The sequence below is a fragment of the Trichomycterus rosablanca genome, chromosome 25 (assembly GCF_030014385.1).
Source record: "Trichomycterus rosablanca isolate fTriRos1 chromosome 25, fTriRos1.hap1, whole genome shotgun sequence".
NCBI classification, from domain to species: Eukaryota; Metazoa; Chordata; class Actinopteri; order Siluriformes; family Trichomycteridae; genus Trichomycterus; species Trichomycterus rosablanca.
Genome location: NC_086012.1, coordinates 11,391,316 through 11,410,538, shown reverse-complemented (window position 1 = coordinate 11,410,538; position 19,223 = coordinate 11,391,316). Strand labels below are relative to the sequence as shown.

Here is a 19,223-nt window from a genome sequence, read left to right as displayed (position 1 = left end):
TGCCTGGCCAAAAATATATAGACACTAACACATTAGTTATAAGGGTGTCTATATATGTTTGGCCATGTATTTTATTCTGAATAACATGAACACAGACTTCAGGTGCAAATAAAGAGTCTGTTCTTTGTCCTCACTGGCTACGAGTAATTTTGTTTAGACATTAATGGATAATAGATGGTGTGTTAATATTGTGTAAGAGTGGTAGAGTAGCTTAATGCCAGGCTTAGAACAATCTTTGCATTGTTTTGTATGCCAGGGATTTAACAGCATGTTGGGGCTGTGTTTGGGAGTGTGTGTGTGTGTGTGTCTGGCTTTGAATGTATTAATAGTGGAGAAAATGGACATGGTTACAACACTTGCATGTTATTCTTTAAGTATTTAGTAGCTCAGGAGTAAAAAAAAAAAGGGACCAGTTAAACAAACACAAGTATACGCTAGCCCCTAGTGCTATTGGCTGGCCGGGCGTCTATACAGACATGATTGGCTTTGTGTGTGGAGAGTGTCCAGGGTATTCCTGTTTTTCCCAGTGAAAATGAACCCACACTATATACACTGATCAGCCATAACATTAAAATCACTTCCTTGTTTCTACACTCACTGTCCATTTTATCAGCTCCACTTACCATATAGAAGCACTTTTACTGACCATCTGTTTCTCTACATACTTTACGTTTTCACCGTGTTCTTCAATGGTCAGGACCACCACAAAATAGGTATTATTCAGGTGGTGGATCATTCTCAGCACTGCAGTGAGACTGACATGGTGGTGGTGTGTTAGTGTGTGTTGTGCTGGTATGAGTGGATCAGACACAGCAGCACTGCTGGAGTTTTTAAATACCGTGTCCACTCACTGTCCTCTCTATTAGACACTCCTACCTAGTTGGTCCAACTTGTAGATGTAAAGTCAGATACGATCGCTCATCTATAGCTGCTGTTTAAGTCGGTCATCTTCTAGACCTTCATCAGTGGTCACAGGACGCTGCCCACAGGGCGCTGTTGGCTGGATATTTTTGGTTGGTGGACTATCCTCCAGTGACAGTGACAGTGAGGTGTTTAAAAACTCCATCAGCACTGCTGCATCTGATCCACTCATACCAGCACAACGCACAACACACACTAACACACCACCACCATGTCAGTGTCACTGCAGTGCTGAGAATCATCCACCACCCAAATAATACCTGCTCTGTGGTAATCCTGACCATTGAAGAACAGCATGAAAGGGGGCTAACAGAGCATGCAGAGAAACAGATGGACTACAGTCAGTAATTCTAGGTAACACAGACAGAACATGCAAACTCCACACAGAAAGGACCCGGCCCGCTCCATTTGCCCCACAGCAAGAAGGTCCTGGGTTTGATTCCCAGGTCCACCTTTGTTGCTTTAATGTACCGGTTGACGTTTGTCTTGATTGATGCGTCCTTGGTGTCAGACAGATGAATTATGTGGTGTCTTTCACACTGTTCATCTGATGCCTGTCAGAGCTGAAAGAGTGTGTGTGTGTGTGTGTGTGTGTGAAATGTACAGCTACAAGATAATAACACATGGCGTAACTCAAGTCCATTTCAAACGAAAGTAGACAACTAGAAATACTGTATTTATTTTAACTAATTGCTTTAATGTGGTTAGGGTTGTGGTGTGTCCTACCCCACTGAACGCAAGAAAGAAAGACACTCTGGACAGGGTGCCCACTCACTCACTCACTCACCCAATTAGGGTCGCGGAAGTGGGGGGGGGGGGGGGGTGGGGTTGCTGGAGCCTATCACAGCTTTTCAATGGGCGCAAGGCACACAGTAACACCCTGGCCAGGGCGCCAGTCCATTGCAGGGCAGACACAGACACACACCCATTCACTTTTAGGGCAATTCAGTGTCTCCAATTAACTTGACTGCATGTTTTTGGACTATAGGAGGAAACCTCAGACAAAGGGGAGAACATGCGAACTCGGCACAAAAAGGACCCGGCCGCCCCGCCTGGGGATCGAACCCAGGACCTTCTTGCCGTGAGGCGACAGTGCTACCCACTGAGCCACCGTGCCCCGGCGCCAATTCAGTTTAACGTAATTGGTGGCACAACTTTTCATGTGTATAAAGTAGGGTTTTAAATATCTGACAAATGCATCAATAATGCAACTAGGTTTTGCTATTCGGACAGAATGTGGCGCTATCATGGCGTGGACAATAACCTCCGTATTAGTACGCGCATTTGGAATCGCTTACGTTGTTTCAGAATCAGGGAAAGACCTTTTAACAAGGCAGACGTGCACAGTCTATTGATCTGTAGCTGTTGTGACGCTTCGTGGTGTAAAATGCAAAAACTCCCTCTGCAGCAGTAACATCATCTTCTGTTTTACCCGGTCCTTACCTGACACACTCTCTCCTTTAGCTGTGGTTTTGTGTTTTGCTGAACTGGCATCTTTATCAGTTTTGTAGGTCATGCATTCTGCTTCCCAAGGATATACGGGCACAAATGACCCGCTGCCTGTAGTTTGGGCATCCTTGAAATACACTGTTAACTAATACTTATACTAATACAGCTTGAATTCCGTGTAATTATAATTAAAATGTTTGTATTATAAAGGTTATTCTTGCGTTTTCGTTTAGGAGATGCAGGAAAGCATGCCGGGCCTCGGCCACAGAGAATCATGGGAAGACCCGGGCAGCGGTGAGGACAGCAGCGGAGAGTGTGACGATGAGGACGGTTGCCAGGGATCAGGAGAAGTCACTGTTAAAAGCTGTAAGTATGCTTACACACCATGCTTACAGTTCATCTCGACTGTTACCCTGCAACCCTACCGACAACGTCAAAGTGCGGCAGTGACCCGGGTTCTGGTTATACACACATATATACACTGATCAGCCATAACATTAAAACCACCTCCTCGTTTCTACACTCACTGTTCATTTTATCAGCTCCACTTACCATATAGAAGCACTTTGTACTGTAGTTCTACAATTACTGACTGTAGTCCATCTATTTCTCTGCATGCTTTGTTACCCCCCTTTCATGCTGTTCTTCAATGGTCAGGAATTTCCAAGTACCACTATAGAGCAGGTATTATTTAGGTGGTGCATCATTCTCAGCACTGCAGTGACACTGACATGGTGGTGGTGTGTTAGTGTGTGTTGTGCTGGTTTAAGTATGCTGATGGAGTTTTTAAACACCCCACTGTCACTGCTGGACTGAGAATAGTCCACCAACCAAAATATCCAGCCAACAGCGCCCCGTGGGCAGCGTCCTGTGACCACTGATGAAGGTCTAGAAGATGACCAACACAAACAGCAGCAATAGATGGGCGATCGTGTCTGACTTTACATCTACAAGGTGGACCAACTAGGTAGGAGTGTCTAATAGAGTGGGCAGTGAGTGGACACGGTATTTAAAAACTCCAGCAGCGCTGCTGTGTCTGATCCACACTAACACGCCACTACCATGTGGTGGTCCTGACCATTGAAGAACAGGGTGAGAGCAGGCTAAAAAGTATGTAGAAAAACAGATGGACTACAGTCAGTAATTGTAGAACTACAAAGTGCTTCTATATTGTAAGAGGAGCTGATAATATGGACAGTGAGTGTAGAAACATTTGTTAGCATTAGATCTTGCACTAATGCCTATACCTGACGCCCCGTCAGCTTTGTGACCTTTTTGCCTTTGCCGTTCAAACCCTCGCGACTCTTATTATGTTTCATATAACAAACACTAAAATCCTTATAATTTAGCAGTAGCGGTTTTCACTCTTGCTGTGTAACTCAATCTGCACCTGTCCTCAATATAACACCCTAACGGTGCCCTATCGGTCCACCGAGACCACTTGCTTCCTATAATCAGCCCTTACAGACCTGCAGGCACTGATACATGAGAGAGAGATGGAAACCACTTTAACCTATACATCATGCACTATATCATTCTACCAAGAGTAGAAGGTCAAAGGAGGGAGGGGAAAAAAGAAAGACGGAATGCAGCATCGTTTCATCACCGGGAACCATCGCCCAAGGCCACGGCCCCGACTGTAATAACTCACACGGAAACGGCCCAGCGATGCCATCAGAGCCACGCTAGCTTTGGTATCGGCTTCTGCGGTTTAGCTCTGAGGTTAGCGATTCAGACTGGAACTACAGAACAGAAAGAGATAAATAGACTTTTCTCAGAAGCCGTGTTCAGACAGAGGACAATAAAGAGCCATTAATTCCAGTGTGGCTCGGGCAGACCAGACCAGACCGGTATGAAACGACCAATGCTCCCTGCAGCTACATGGCAATAAAGCAATGTCAGCTTGTCTCAGTCTGTTAGCATTCTAGGATAAAAAATGGACGACGGATACAGATAGCAAATGAGTGTAAACGCTGTTAAATAATGGGACATAAGAGAAAGTGGTTGTAGTTCTGTTTAATTCAAGTCAATTACAACTGTAGTTGTATTCCTTTTTTCTCTTACCCAACATGTCAAACCCGGCGTGGTGAAAGGACTAGTGCCTTACATCGGTGACACTGTGGGTCTGTCTAAGCCTAGTGAGCTCTTTACAAAATGTCCAAGTTGTTTGGAAAATTCCCATCCAATTATGTGGACGCAAAGGGGGCGTGTAAAAACACAGATGGGTAGCACCGTTGCTGAATGTTCTAGGTTTTCATTCAGTTGTTAAGGTATGCTGTAATGTGTATTGTAGCTATTGTAGAGTGTTATTTAATGACTGCCATGAAATGTGGAACTTTTATTTAAAAATCTGTCAAATCTATTTATGCACTTGTGTGTATAGTGCAGGTTAAAAGTTTTCCCTTGTTTTAACCCATCACATATCATTCACATATTCGTGCATTCATATTACCTACATGTCTAGATTTGGTTGATTTATGGTCTCAGGTGCCCTATGACCGATGCCCATCCTACCATGAAGATCCTCGTGTATTTTGACAACAGTGTGAAACCTGGTCTCACGTGCTTGGCATGAATAAAGCACAAATATACTTTGACCCTGGAGTAATCAGTCCATTTGTAGATGTATTCTATGCTTTGCGTCGGTGCAGAAGCTCCAGAGCTGATTTCCCCTACTGATGGGCTGTCTCACACAGATGAAGAAAATACTATTTTTGAACTGGATAGTTAAAACAGAAGCTGTACCAATAAATAAAGCTAAAAGTTAACCCAAATATTTAGCAGTGAGTCTAATTTAAAGCAGTTCTCTAAATAAAATGAGCTTAAAGTTCTCCACAGTGAACTGAAATGAAAACAATCAGGTTAATGATGCTAATGGTGGTAAAGGAGACCATTTTTATGAGAGGAATATAGGTGTTTGATAACTTTGATCAGTATGTCAGTAAAAATAGAACATATTTGGTAACAGAGTTCCCTTTGTGTAATACACATTGTTTAATATATATTTTTAAAAACATTTAGTATGGTGGTTCTCAAGCTAATGGTAGTTGAAGCCCCACTGGGTGACCTGGACCTGGATGCAAAAAATATTAATAATCATAAATAAATTAATAAAATAATAACAAATAAAAAAAAATACATTTATATATATACCGTATATATATATACAGTGTATCACAAAAGTGAGTACACCCCTCACATTTCTGCAGATATTTAAGTATATCTTTTCATGGGACAACACTGACAAAATGACACTTTGACACAATGAAAAGTAGTCTGTGTGCAGCTTATATAACAGTGTAAATTTATTCTTCCCTCAAAATAACTCAATATACAGCCATTAATGTCTAAACCACCGGCAACAAAAGTGAGTACACCCCTTAGTGAAAGTTCCTGAAGTGTCAATATTTTGTGTGGCCACAATTATTTCCCAGAACTGCCTTAACTCTCCTGGGCATGGAGTTTACCAGAGCTTCACAGGTTGCCACTGGAATGCTTTTCCACTCCTCCATGACGACATCACGGAGCTGGCGGATATTCGAGACTTTGCGCTCCTCCACCTTCCGCTTGAGGATGCCCCAAAGATGTTCTATTGGGTTTAGGTCTGGAGACATGCTTGGCCAGTCCATCACCTTTACCCTCAGCCTCTTCAATAAAGCAGTGGTCGTCTTAGAGGTGTGTTTGGGGTCATTATCATGCTGGAACACTGCCCTGCGACCCAGTTTCCGGAGGTAGGGGATCATGCTCTGCTTCAGTATTTCACAGTACATATTGGAGTTAATGTGTCCCTCAATAAAATGTAACTCCCCAACACCTGCTGCACTCATGCAGCCCCAGACCATGGCATTCCCACCACCATGCTTGACTGTAGGCATGACACACTTATCTTTGTACTCCTCACCTGATTGCCGCCACACATGCTTGAGACCATCTGAACCAAACAAATTAATCTTGGTCTCATCAGACCATAGGACATGGTTCCAGTAATCCATGTCCTTTGTTGACATGTCTTCAGCAAACTGTTTGCGGGCTTTCTTGTGTAGAGACTTCAGAAGAGGCTTCCTTCTGGGGTGATAGCCATGCAGACCAATTTGATGTAGTGTGCGGCGTATGGTCTGAGCACTGACAGGCTGACCCCCCACCTTTTCAATCTCTGCAGCAATGCTGACAGCACTCCTGCGCCTATCTTTCAAAGACAGCAGTTGGATGTGACGCTGAGCACGTGCACTCAGCTTCTTTGGACGACCAACGCGAGTTCTGTTCTGAGTGGACCCTGCTCTTTTAAAACGCTGGATGATCTTGGCCACTGTGCTGCAGCTCAGTTTCAGGGTGTTGGCAATCTTCTTGTAGCCTTGGCCATCTTCATGTAGCGCAACAATTCGTCTTTTAAGATCCTCAGAGAGTTCTTTGCCATGAGGTGCCATGTTGGAACTTTCAGTGACCAGTATGAGAGAGTGTGAGAGCTGTACTACTAAATTGAACACACCTGCTCCCTATGCACACCTGAGACCTAGTAACACTAACGAGTCACATGACATTTTGGAGGGAAAATGACAAGCAGTGCTCAATTTGGACATTTAGGGGTGTAGTCTCTTAGGGGTGTACTCACTTTTGTTGCCGGTGGTTTAGACATTAATGGCTGTATATTGAGTTATTTTAAGGGAAGAATAAATTTACACTGTTATATAAGCTGCACACAGACTACTTTTCATTGTGTCAAAGTGTCATTTTGTCAGTGTTGTCCCATGAAAAGATATACTTAAATATCTGCAGAAATGTGAGGGGTGTACTCACTTTTGTGATACACTGTATACACAGTATATATATATATATATATATATACAGTATATACAGTATATATATATATATATATATATATATATATATATATATATATATGTGTGTGTTTTAATAAAACTATCATATTATGTTTAATGTAAATATTGTGTACCCCTGGAGCCACTATATCACATGTGTCAAACTCGAGGCCCATGGGCCAAATTCGGCCCGCCACGCCATTTTATGTGGCCCACTAGAGCTTAAAAGACGTATGATTGTCTTAAAATACACTGTAAAATCGTACATAAACTGCATCTCCACAATGCATGCCGATTTTGTTCGCAAAGTGACCGCATCCCGCCACTAGATGGCAGTGTTTCCACATCAGCGTTTAACTGAGGCGGTTTTCCAACAAGCGATGATGAGAAATATTTACAATTAATCCCAGAATGTACAAGAAGAGAAAATTAAAGCAGAAGGAACTGGTATGTATCTTGTGTTATGAGGCCGTGTCTGTGGTAAAGGAGTACAATATAAATGTAGATATACGTACATTATAAATATACAGCATAAATTTGGCGTTTTGACACCAAACACAGAATTTTGCCTCCAAGAAAAACATCCAGTTGTCCAAGACTTAAAAGGCAGACTGCAATCACATCAGGATACGTTACAATCGGGCCTTTGAGGGCCACCATAATGTAGTCCTGTTAAGAATGAGGAATATGTGATTCCCATGCTTCTTTAATAGATAGTTTTATAAATAATGTAACTATGTCCAAAATGTTTGTCAGCCACTGAGTTTGTCTGCAAAATATGCAAAAGCAAAGTGGAATCATCAGGTAATTTTTCCCCTCAGCAAAGCTCCTCAGCTTTATACTTGGTCAGACTGGTCACACATTTAAAATACATTGTATGCCTGGCACTATGTTGCCCAGAGACTTGATACTCAAATATTCCACAGCTTTTTAATACTAAGACAGAATAAATCTGTCCCTTGCCCAACTTTCGTTCTCATACACAAAGGAAAAACTCGCAGTACAAAGTTCACACGAATCGTATAAACTGTGTGTGTGTATACTGTGTGCAGCACTGCTACATTCCACTGCCATGAGTTCCTAGCTACAGAAAGTAAACACACTTTAAAAAAGCATATTTTTTTTAATCTATTCACATTTTTTTATCTATAATATTTAGTATTTTTCTTTCTGAGTGCTAAATAAAAGTCAGCAGCTGTTTTGTACAAAGCAAAACGATTTAACAGCCACTTTGTTGCCTGTTGTTTATGATTTCTGCTAATAAGTTAGCATAGCTGGAGATAAACGGTGGCTCTTTTTTCCGCTCTTCTGTCTGCTTTTCAAATTAATGACCGGTGCCTCACTTAGCTCCGAAATGCAAACCTGTCGACCTCCTGGAAACCAAAACAGAGTCTTAAAAGCACCTTGAGCTAAGGATACAGATGTTGTACACAGCAGGGTTCGAAAATCATTGCGTTCACTTAGCAACCGGCGTTAATGTTGCAACAGCAGTGCAGGAAAGGGCATCAGTGAGAGCTGGGTGGAAACAATGATGAAGAAACATGGAGACAGGTACAGTGAGAAGGATGGCAGGGCGATATATCAACCAGCAGGTTGAATTAGGGAAGGGTAATGAATAAAAATCAGGATCCGGGGCTAATTTAAAACCTTGTATTTCCTGAATGTACAGTTTCTCCTGCTATGGCTCTGCTACTACATGTTTTAGAGGATAGGAAGCTGACAAAAGCCAGTTCATTTTCTGAATGATCACTATCTGCAGATGTCTAGTTGTTTGCATAACACCTCAGCTTTAGTTCATGGACAAATGACTACCCATTCTCATAAAGAGTGGAAGTAACTATTTCAACTGACATGTCTGGTTGTTGGAACAATATGCCCACTACAAACTTCTGTATTTCTGTCTTTTTTGGAGGGACATCTATCTATCTATTCATCCATCCATCCATCTGTCTGTCCATCCATCCATCCCCATGTCTGTTCGGCCATCCATATGTCTGTCTATTCATCCATCCATCCATCCATCCATCCATCCATCCATCGGCTTTAACATGTCTGGCATTAAACACCTAAACTTAATAATTAGGAGGGGTGTCCGTCCATCCATCCATCCATCCATCCATCCTTTAATCCATCCAACCATCTATCTATTTGCCTGTCTGTATGCCCATCTATCCATCCATTCATCCATCCAACCTCTATCTATCTGCCCGTCTGTATGCCCATCCGTCCAACTATCCGTCCATCCGTTTGCCCATCCATCCACTCATTCATTGGCTTTAACCCGTCTGGCATTAAACACCTAAACTTAATACTTAGGAGGGGTGTCCGTCCATCCATCCATCCATCCATCCATCCAACCTTTAATCCATCCAACCATCTATCTATCGGCCCGTCTGGATGCCCATCCATCCATCCATCCATCCATCCGTCCGTCCATCCATCCGTCAATATATTTGTCTGTCTGTCTATACATCCTACCAACCTTCCATCCATCAGTCTATCTATCCATCCATCCATCCTTTAATCCATCCAACCATCTATCTATTTGCCTGTCTGTATGCTCATCTATCCATCCATTCATCCATCCGCCTGGCCGTCCATCCATTCATCCATCCAACCATCTATCTATCTGCCCGTCTGTATGCCCATCCATCCAACTATCCGTCCGTCCGTTTGCCCATCCATCCACTCATTCATTGGCTTTAACCCGTTTGGCATTAAACACCTAAACTTAATACTTAGGAGGGGTGTCCATCCATCCATCCATCCATCCAACCTTTAATCCATCCAACCATCTATCTATCGGCCCGTCTGTATGCCCATCCATCCGTCCGTCCGTCCGTCAATATATTTGTCTGTCTATACATCCTACCAACCTTCCATCCATCCATTAGTCTATCTCTCTATCCATCCATCCATCCGCCTGGCCGTCCATCCATCCATTCATAAATCCTTCCATCCATCCATCCATCGGCTTTAACATGTTTGGCATTAAACACCTAATCTTAATTATTAAGGAGGGTGTCCATCCATCCATCCATCCATCCCTCCATTCGTCCATCCATTTATCTTTCAGTCATGCATCCACCTTTTATCCATCCAACCATCCATCTATCTGTCCGTCTTTATGCCCATCCATCCATCCATCCATTCATTCATTGGCTTTAACATGTTTGGCATTAAACACCTAAACTTAATAATTAGGAAGGGAGTCCATCCATACATCCATTCGTCTGTCTAGTCATCCATTTATCTGTCAGTCTACCCATGCATCCAACCATCCAGCCAACCTTCAATCCATCCAACCATCCATCTATCTGTCCGTCTGTATGCCCATCCATCCATTTATCCATTCATCCGTCTGCCTATTTGTCCATCCATCCATCCGTCTGCCCATTTGTCCATTCATTCATCCATCTATCTGTCAGTCTGTATGCCCATCAATCCATTCATTCGTCAATATATTTGTCTCTGTCTATACATCCTACCAACCTTCCATCCATCCATCCATCCATCTGTCTGCCCATTTGTCCATCCATCCATCCATCAATATATTTGCCTGTCTATACATCCTACCATCCATCCATCCATCCTTCCATCCATTTGTCTGTCCATCCATCTATCCATCCATCCATTTGTCTGTCTATCTATACATCCTACCAACCTTCAATCTATCCACTAGTCAGTCCATCCATCCATCCATCAATTTATTTGTCTGTCTGTGTATACATCCTACCAACCATCCATCCATCAGTCTATCTATCCATCCATCCATCAATTCATTTATCCAACCTTCCATCCATTTGTCCGTCCATCCATTTGTCCGCCCATCCATCCATCCATTTGTCTGTCTGTCTATACATCCTACCAACCTTCAATCTATCCACTAGTCTATCCACCCAACCAACCATCCATCGGCTTTAAGATGTTTGGCATTTAACACCCAAACTTTTAACACCTAAGGCATTTAACACCTAAATCATGAGAATCCATCCATATGGCTGCCCATTTGTCCATCCGTCCATCCATCCATCCATCCATCCATCCAACCATCCAACCATTCATATGTCTGTCTGTCTATACGTCCTACCAACCTTCAATCCATTCATCCATCCATCTGTTAGTCTGTACATACAGTACCTTTTGTACTTGGAGTGTGATATGATAGAGACAGATGGCTCTGCCGGCAGCTGCAGTACATCACTCCACTTTAACTACTACTGAAAGTGTCAGTTAGGCTGTCTCTCTCCCTGTGTCTTATTCAATTTTTTTTATACCTGCCACCTTCACACACATCAGCCGAACACCTGGGAGTTTCTTTTATGCTCTGACGGGGGGGAGAAAGTTTGATACTGTTCTCATCTTGATGCCAGATTTGCACTGCAGTCTAAAGCAATCAGTTTCACACTCACTGATCACATGCTGCTCACCAGTGGGAGACAGAAGCTCATACACACAGGAAACATTGACGGACGGGCTCGGTTACTTAGAAACGGGACGGTGTAAAGTGCTGTGCGGCACATTTGCTTAACAACTGTGTAATGTGTCTATTATGCAAAAGTAGGTGAGCATGGCTTTGTTGTTTGCCTGGTGCTATAGGACAAAGTTGAAATCGTACACGGTGGGTACGATTCACTGGGTGACAAACACCCTGGACAGGTTGCCAGTCCATCACAGGGCACACACACATACACACCTAGAACAATTTTTGTATCTACAATTAACCTGACTGCATGTCTGTGGGAGCACCTAGATGCAGATGTTGGGGAAAGCATGCAAACTCCATTCAGAAAAGACCCAGACTGCTCCACCTGGGAATTGAACCCAGGATGTACTTGCTGTGAGGTCCTCAGCCATTGTATGCACCCCTGGAGCAGACAGGGTTGAGGGTCTAGCTCAAGGACCCAACAGTGGATTTGAACCGACCATCCTCCAACAGATGGCCCAAAGCTCTACCCAATAGGCTACCACTGTCCCAGTCCTACCACTGTATATTTGAACCGTATAGTGTACACCCCATCCATTGATCTACGTCTCCAGGTACCCATGCCTCTTTGTTGAATGGTTGCTGTCTAAATAGGTCAGTAAGATGCCACACAATGGATTGTATTGACACACTGGCAAGTATTGTAACCATGGTAATCCGGGACCACATGCGAATGCAAATGCTTTTCTGCTCAATCATTGGTAGAAGAAAGTGCACGTGTTTAAAATTTAATGGTGTGGACCTTGATGGGCCATTAAACTGGAAGGAGATAGTGACAGCCGTGACCTTTGACCTGACAGGCAGGTCAGGTGAATAGATGTGATGAGTGGAGTGCACGGAGGATCGATGAGGGCTAACGGATGAGAAAGTGCACGTGTGTGAGGTCCTGCATACAATTATATATATATATACTGTTTATTCCACTCAATAGCTTTAAGTACTGTTAGGATCTGTCAGTTGTCGATATGGCAGGAATGTTCTAGAATGGCAGGAACACTTCACCCCCCACTTCTCAGTACACCCCCCCCCCCCCCCCCTCTATTGTTCAACTCATGACTATGGCAGACAGGATGAATTTGAAATATTTCATGTTTTGTCTGGTCAACTTAATTTCATTTATTAATAAACATCCATTCCTGCATTTCAGGTCTGCAACACATTCCGAAAAAAGTTGGGACAGTAAAGCATTTACCACTTTGTAATGTTGCTATTCCTTTTCACCACACTTAAAAGATGTTTTGGCACCGAGGATACCAAGTGATTTTGTGTTTCAGGTTTTATTTTGTCCCATTCTTCCTACAAACATGTCGTTCAAACTTTTCGTCTTTGGTCCGGAGCACACGGTGTCCATTTTTTTCCAAAAAAGACCTGGAATGCTGATTCATCTGACCACAATACATGTTTCCACTGTGTGATGGTCCATCCTGGATGCCTCAGAGCCCAGAGAAGTCGACGCCGCTTCTGGACAAGGTTCTTTTCTAAGGCTTCTTTTTTTGCACAGCAAAGTTTTAAGTGGCATAAAAATATATCGGGTTCAAACTGTCTGCAATCAAATAAAAGTCAAAGTAAAAGTAAGGAACACTGCATTTTTATTTTATTTGCATTTTCTATACTGTCCCAACTTTTTATGATTTGGGGTTGTACGTGCATGAATTGTCAAACCTTTAGGGATAGTGAACAGATAGTGTTGATAATTTGTTACCTTATGTTTTGAAGTACATGAGTAATTCAGGTTTAGAATTGACCAGGCAGTCAGTTTTACCAGGCAGAAAAGCAACACTCAGCCAACAATTAGCCAAAACGTTATGCCAAAGTTGGGCGCCAACAATCAGTGCCAATATTGGCCTGAAATAATTGTTTTGAGCCAGTTTCAGGCCAACTATGTAATTACATGGCAATTAAAATTTCATCCACCATTAAGTTAAGCCAGTGATAAACCGGTCTCAGCAATTCAATCATTGGTTGCGGACGTTGGCATAGTGTGGATTGTAACTTTGGTCAAGCCAGGTCGTTTCTGACCAACATCAATGCCTGCTTGACTTTACAAATGCTCTTTTGTATTTAATTGGGGGAACATTGGTTGCAGACATTGCAGCTAATCATCACCTGAGTCCATTGCTTCATCCACTGGAATCCATTGCTGGCCCAACACATCTTTAAATTAACCAATGTTAGGCCAATGGTGTACCAACAAAGGCAATTCTGTTGAGCCAACATTGGCAGAGCTGTAGCGAAAGGTCTCCCACTGCCAACACTAAGAGTTCTGGGCCAAGATTCTCAAGGCTGTAAATCATCCAAACATTGCCAAACTGGGCAAACATTGGCTCAGATTTGGAATATGATGGCCAGCATACATATGCCACCTATAATGAGACCTTGGATCCACCATGGTACAGTTCTTTTTCTTCCAATGATGTCCATATTTAAATTGGCACTAATATTTAGATCAGCATTACCAGGTTAGCATCATGAGTCAGCAGAAACCGTTCGTCACAGTGGCCGTGATTATTAAGTGTGCATGGGAAATGTGCTTAGCTGTTCTCCCTAGTGGTCAAGGGAACGGGTCTGTAATTAGCTTTGGCGATGAAAAGCATCCCACTGAGAGCTTAATGACCAGTGAGCCTATAGACGTTTACTCTTTCTCACACACATGCTGAGCGTGCACGGCTCTTCTGCAGTCGTTAACGCGACTAGCTTACACTTTTAATGCTTTAAGCATGTTTCAAGAGCAAGCTAAAGGTTTAGCTAATTCAGCCATACCTGTTGCTAGGTACATATATCATTTAGCCAAAGTATGAATCCACCTCTACTTGCCAACAGATCAATCAATGATATTGTGGCAACAATTTAAGGAAGGTTGTTTATTTTCCAGCATGACTGTACCTCTGGGTACATTTGGGATGTATTGCAACTTTGATTAACAGGCTCTGTAAGCAAAAATTCCCACAGACACACTACGTTTGGGCAGGTGCCAACATACTTTTGACCAATAAGTGTAGAATCAAGTATAAAGCAGTTACCAATTCAGAGTCAGGTGTTTGGTTTAATTGGATTTAGTCAAACAAAAGGTTAGTCTTTGAAGCGTTAGGCTTTGAAGGCTTCAGATCTTGATCATAAGAAAGAAGGAAGTTTGAAAGAAAAGAAAGGAAGGAAGGAAGTGTTGGGAAGGAAAGAAATTTTGGAAGGAAGCTTGGAAGAGAGCTTGAAAGGAAGGAAGAGTTTTGAAAGAAGGAAAGAAGTTTTGGAGGAAAGCTTGGATAGAATCTTGGAAGAGAGCTTGGAAGGAAGGAAGCGTTTGGAAAGGAAGAAGGAAGCTTGGAAGGAATCTTAGAAAAGAGCTTTGAAGGAAGGAAGAATTTGTAAAGAAGGAAGAAAGCTTAGAAAAGAGCTCAGAAGGAAGAGTTTGTACAGAAGGAAGCTTGGAAGGAATCTTGGAGGAGATCTTGGAAGGAAGGTTTGTAACAAAAGAAGGAAGCTTGGAAGGAATCTTGGAAGGAAGGAAGAGTTGGGAAAGAAAGGAATCTTGGAAGAGAGCTTGAAAGGAAGGAAGGAAGAGTTTGGAAGGAAGGAAGAGTTTGGAAAGAAGGAAGGAATCTTGGAAGAGAGCTTGAAAGGAAGGATGGAAGAGTTGGGAAAGAAAGGACTCTTGTAAGAGAGCTTGGAAGGAAGGACGAGTTTGTAACAAAAGAAGGAAGCTTGGAAGGAATCTTGGAGGAGAGCTTGTAAGGCAGGAAGAGCTGGGAAAGAGAAGGAAGCTTGGAAGAGAACTTGGAAGGAAGGAAGAGTTTGTAAAGAAGGAAGGAAGCTTGGAAGGAAACTTGGAAGGGAGATTGGAAGGAAGGACGAGTTTGTAACAAAAGAAGGAAGCTTGGAAGGAAGGAAGAGTTGGGAAAGAAAGGAATCTTGGAAGAGCTTGGAAGGAAGGAAGAGTTTTGAAAGAAGAAAGGAAGCTTGGAAGGAATCTTTGAGGAGAGCTTAGAAGGGAGGAGGAGTTGGGAAAGAGGGAAGAAAGCTTGGAAGAGAGCTTGAAAGGAAGAACAAGTTTGGAAAGAAGGAAGGAAGTTTTGGAAGGAATCTTGGAGAGCTTGGAAGGAAGGAAGAGTTGGGAAAGAAAGGAATATTGGAAGAGCTTGGAAGGAAGGAAGAGTTTTGAAAGAAGAAAGGAAGCTTGGAAGGAATCTTTGAGGAGAGCTTAGAAGGGAGGAGGAGTTGGGAAAGAGGAAAGAAAGCTTGGAAGAGAGCTTGAAAGGAAGAACAAGTTTGGAAAGAAGGAAGGAAGTTTTGGAAGGAATCTTGGAGAGCTTGAAAGGAAGGAAGGAAGGAAGGAAGGAAGCGTTGGGAAAGAAAGGAATCTTGGAAGAAAGCTTGAAAGGAAGGAAGGAAGAGTTGGGAAAGAAAGGAATCTTGGAAGAAAGCTTGAAAGGAAGGAAGGAAGGAAGAGTTTGAAAAGAGAAAAGGAAGCTTGGAAGAGAGCTTGAAAGGAAGGACGGAAGAAGGAAGGAAGCTTGGAAGGAATCTTGGAGAAGAGCTTGGAAGGAAGGAAGAGTTTGGAAAGAGAGAAGGATGCTTGGAAGGAATCTTGGAGGAGAGCTTGGATGGAAGGAAGAGTTGGGAAAGAGGGAAGGATTTATTGAAATATTGTGCATATATGTGTGTGTGGGGGTGGGGTCATGTATTTATTGTATACTACAATAAGTAAAGCCATGGTCAAATCAAAAACTGCTGTTTAAAAGTTGATGTGATCTTAGATCCTAAATGAGCCCACCATTGTAGCACAGATATCAATTTAGCCATGTGGTCTTCTGGTCAGGGTCATGGCGGGTCTGGTTTAACCCTCCTGTCTTTAACTGTAAAAACATGATAAATTTATAATAATGATGACGACTTGGGTACACTGGACCAGTCCAGAGTCCACAGGTTAGCTCCTTTCAAGCCAGTAAATTAAAAAAAATGACAATTATTACCAGTGGAAGTCACCAGTGAAAAATTAAATAAGTATCCTTACTTATGTAGAAAATTGCATCTTGGAAAGCCTTTACAAGTATGTACTGAAATGTCTGCCAAGGACTTTGTCTCATATGCATTAATCCAGTCTTAACATCAAAGTGCAAGTCCTGCCAACCTTCCCATCGGCATCATCAGAGAGTAAATGTGCTGAGTTTAGCCATTATTACTTGATGCGTTCTCATTGCTTGGGTCTGTAGACTTTGGCCTATATATGGTTTTAAGGAAATCAAATCAAATCTTTCACCAACCAAGGATGCCAAATCATGGAAAACGAACATGAAGGTATTTGAACACTTCCTTAAAAATTCCACACGATCACAGTGAACAAGCAAAGCTAATTTCATCCACAGTTCATGTGGTCTAACCAAACTCCCATCAAACCGTCTCGTCATGCTGATCGTTCGTTTCTTAAATCCTTTAAGTAAGTAAGCAGATTTTTTTAAAATATCCGCCGCACTCCCATGCCGAAGTGTAAAGACATTTCAGAACCTTTTAAGGCGTCTTGAGAAAACTCGACCATGCCATCTGTTTGTGGCGAGAATGCTGGAAATGACATTGCAAAACCGCAGCAGCTAGCCATGTGACTCAGTTTTAGCGCTGACCTACTGAGCGGTTGTGGTTAAGCACTGGGTGGAATGATTAAATACAACTAAACAGGATGTTCCCAGGATCCTAATTAACTTCATGTGTTGATTATTGTCCTGGGAACTTTATTTTGGTTCAGGAGCACCTAGATGAACTTTGAACACTGAGCACCCGGTATGAGAGCCAGTTTACCCTCCAGTTTCAGATCCTTACTTGTAGCCACTGGTTCTTACTGGTGCACAGGATCTTCTTGTTACCTGACAGTTGTTTCCTACCTTTGTAATAATCTTCAGGTGTCACTTTAACATGATGAGGATGGAACAGGTATGTACTGTATAGCAGCTTTTACCGGTCCAGTAGTACACTGGTCAGGATGCCAGTCCATCACAGACTCAATAACATTTATGATCAACGCTCAGGTGGCGCAGCGGTAAAGTACACTAGCACACCAGAGTTGGGGTTTCGAATACATCGTAACGAATCTCAGCTCTGCCTTCCGACTGGGCTGGGCGGCTGCATGAACAACGATTGGCTGTTGTTTATAGGGTTAAGGGTAAAAAGTCGGATCAAAGGTCCTCATATCTGGTGCAACTGCGGCACCTGCTGGCTGCCTGATGGCGCCTGCACAGGGCTGAGGAATAATGCTGATGGGGTGTGGCCCTCCGTGCACAGTGCCTGTCAAGTATATGAACTCGACTCGTGCGGGTGAAAAATGCAGTCTGTACTGACTATTTGCCGGAGGGGGCGTATGTCAGTTGAGAGGCGTCCTCAGTCAGCGGTGAAGGGTCGAATCAGTATAGGGGACGCATTCAGGGTAATTGGGCAATTACTCAGTACGCAAGCGTGCTGTATTAGCATACACAAAAAATTCGCGTACTGTGTAATAAATACTACGTATTCTGACACACTACCCGCCACTGCGTACTGTTCAGTTTCATACTTTCATAATAGCGATTTCGGACGCAGCCGATGATCACAGTTGAGACGCTCCTCAAAATCCATGTTTGTTTTCATGGCACGCCTCTTTTTTTAACCGACCAATCACAGGCGTTGTTGGAGTGACGTCGTCCGCGGAGTCCGCCCAGCTTCCATGTGCGTGACAAGGCGAGCCAAGCCTCTGCGCGACGTCCGTGGTTGTTCGCTTTCTCCGCAATTACGTCACATTGGTCGCCGAAGCCAGGCGAACGTCGTCTCCGCATGAAGTATGCTGAGGCCTTTAGTCTTCTGCCCCAAACAACCCTTTTTTTTTTTTTTTAAGACGGTCTGCACCGTCTTAAATATTTAAACTACTCAGTAGAGAATATTGAAATATTTATACAGCATCTTTCAACCTAGTGAAGTAGGAAAGTGTGAATTCTGGGAAAAATCAAATCAGTATTTTACTCTGGTTTGTCTAAACAGCAGCTGTATCTACCTTGTTTTCACTAAGTGCTACCTAAGAGCTACCTTAAAATAAATAGACATTGTCATCAAATGGCATTCAAAAGTATTAGGTCTGGTACAGACTGAGACTGGTCTCACTGGTATTCATTCCTTTAAAACCTATTTCTTTATCCCATTATCCCATATAAATTAGATTATATACATTTGATGCCTGCTATACACAATTGTTTGACTCATGATGCACTAGACATGGACTACAGGCCGGTCAAGCACACATACTATCAGTCTACAAAAGGATGATGTCTTGATGGCAGCACGTCTTTCTAAAATCCCAGTATACAGCTCTGTATCAACAGATATTCACTCATATACAAGTCACTCAAGCCATGGGGGCTGATTCCGCCAGTCAGGTCCAACCATGAGAGATGCTGGCTTTAGTATCTTTCACTGATAACAGTCTGGGTGGTCCTTTTAGTCCCTGGCACAATATGGACTTGTGTGACCACATGAATGAGTAATAAAGTCTCAGGTTGTGTTTCTTTACGCGACGTCAGACTGTGATGGGTAATAACGGT

General features: G+C 42.8%; 1 protein-coding gene across 1 annotated transcript in view; it reads left to right on the top strand.

Moving 5' to 3' along the window:
- Positions 1–19,223, top strand: part of gpc5c (glypican 5c) — a 123,082-nt gene that overhangs the window by 86,141 nt on the left and 17,718 nt on the right. The window contains exon 8 of the mRNA XM_062987251.1: positions 2,604–2,736. Coding sequence (XP_062843321.1) covers positions 2,604–2,736 — 133 coding nt within the window. The remainder of the gene's footprint in view (positions 1–2,603; positions 2,737–19,223) is intronic.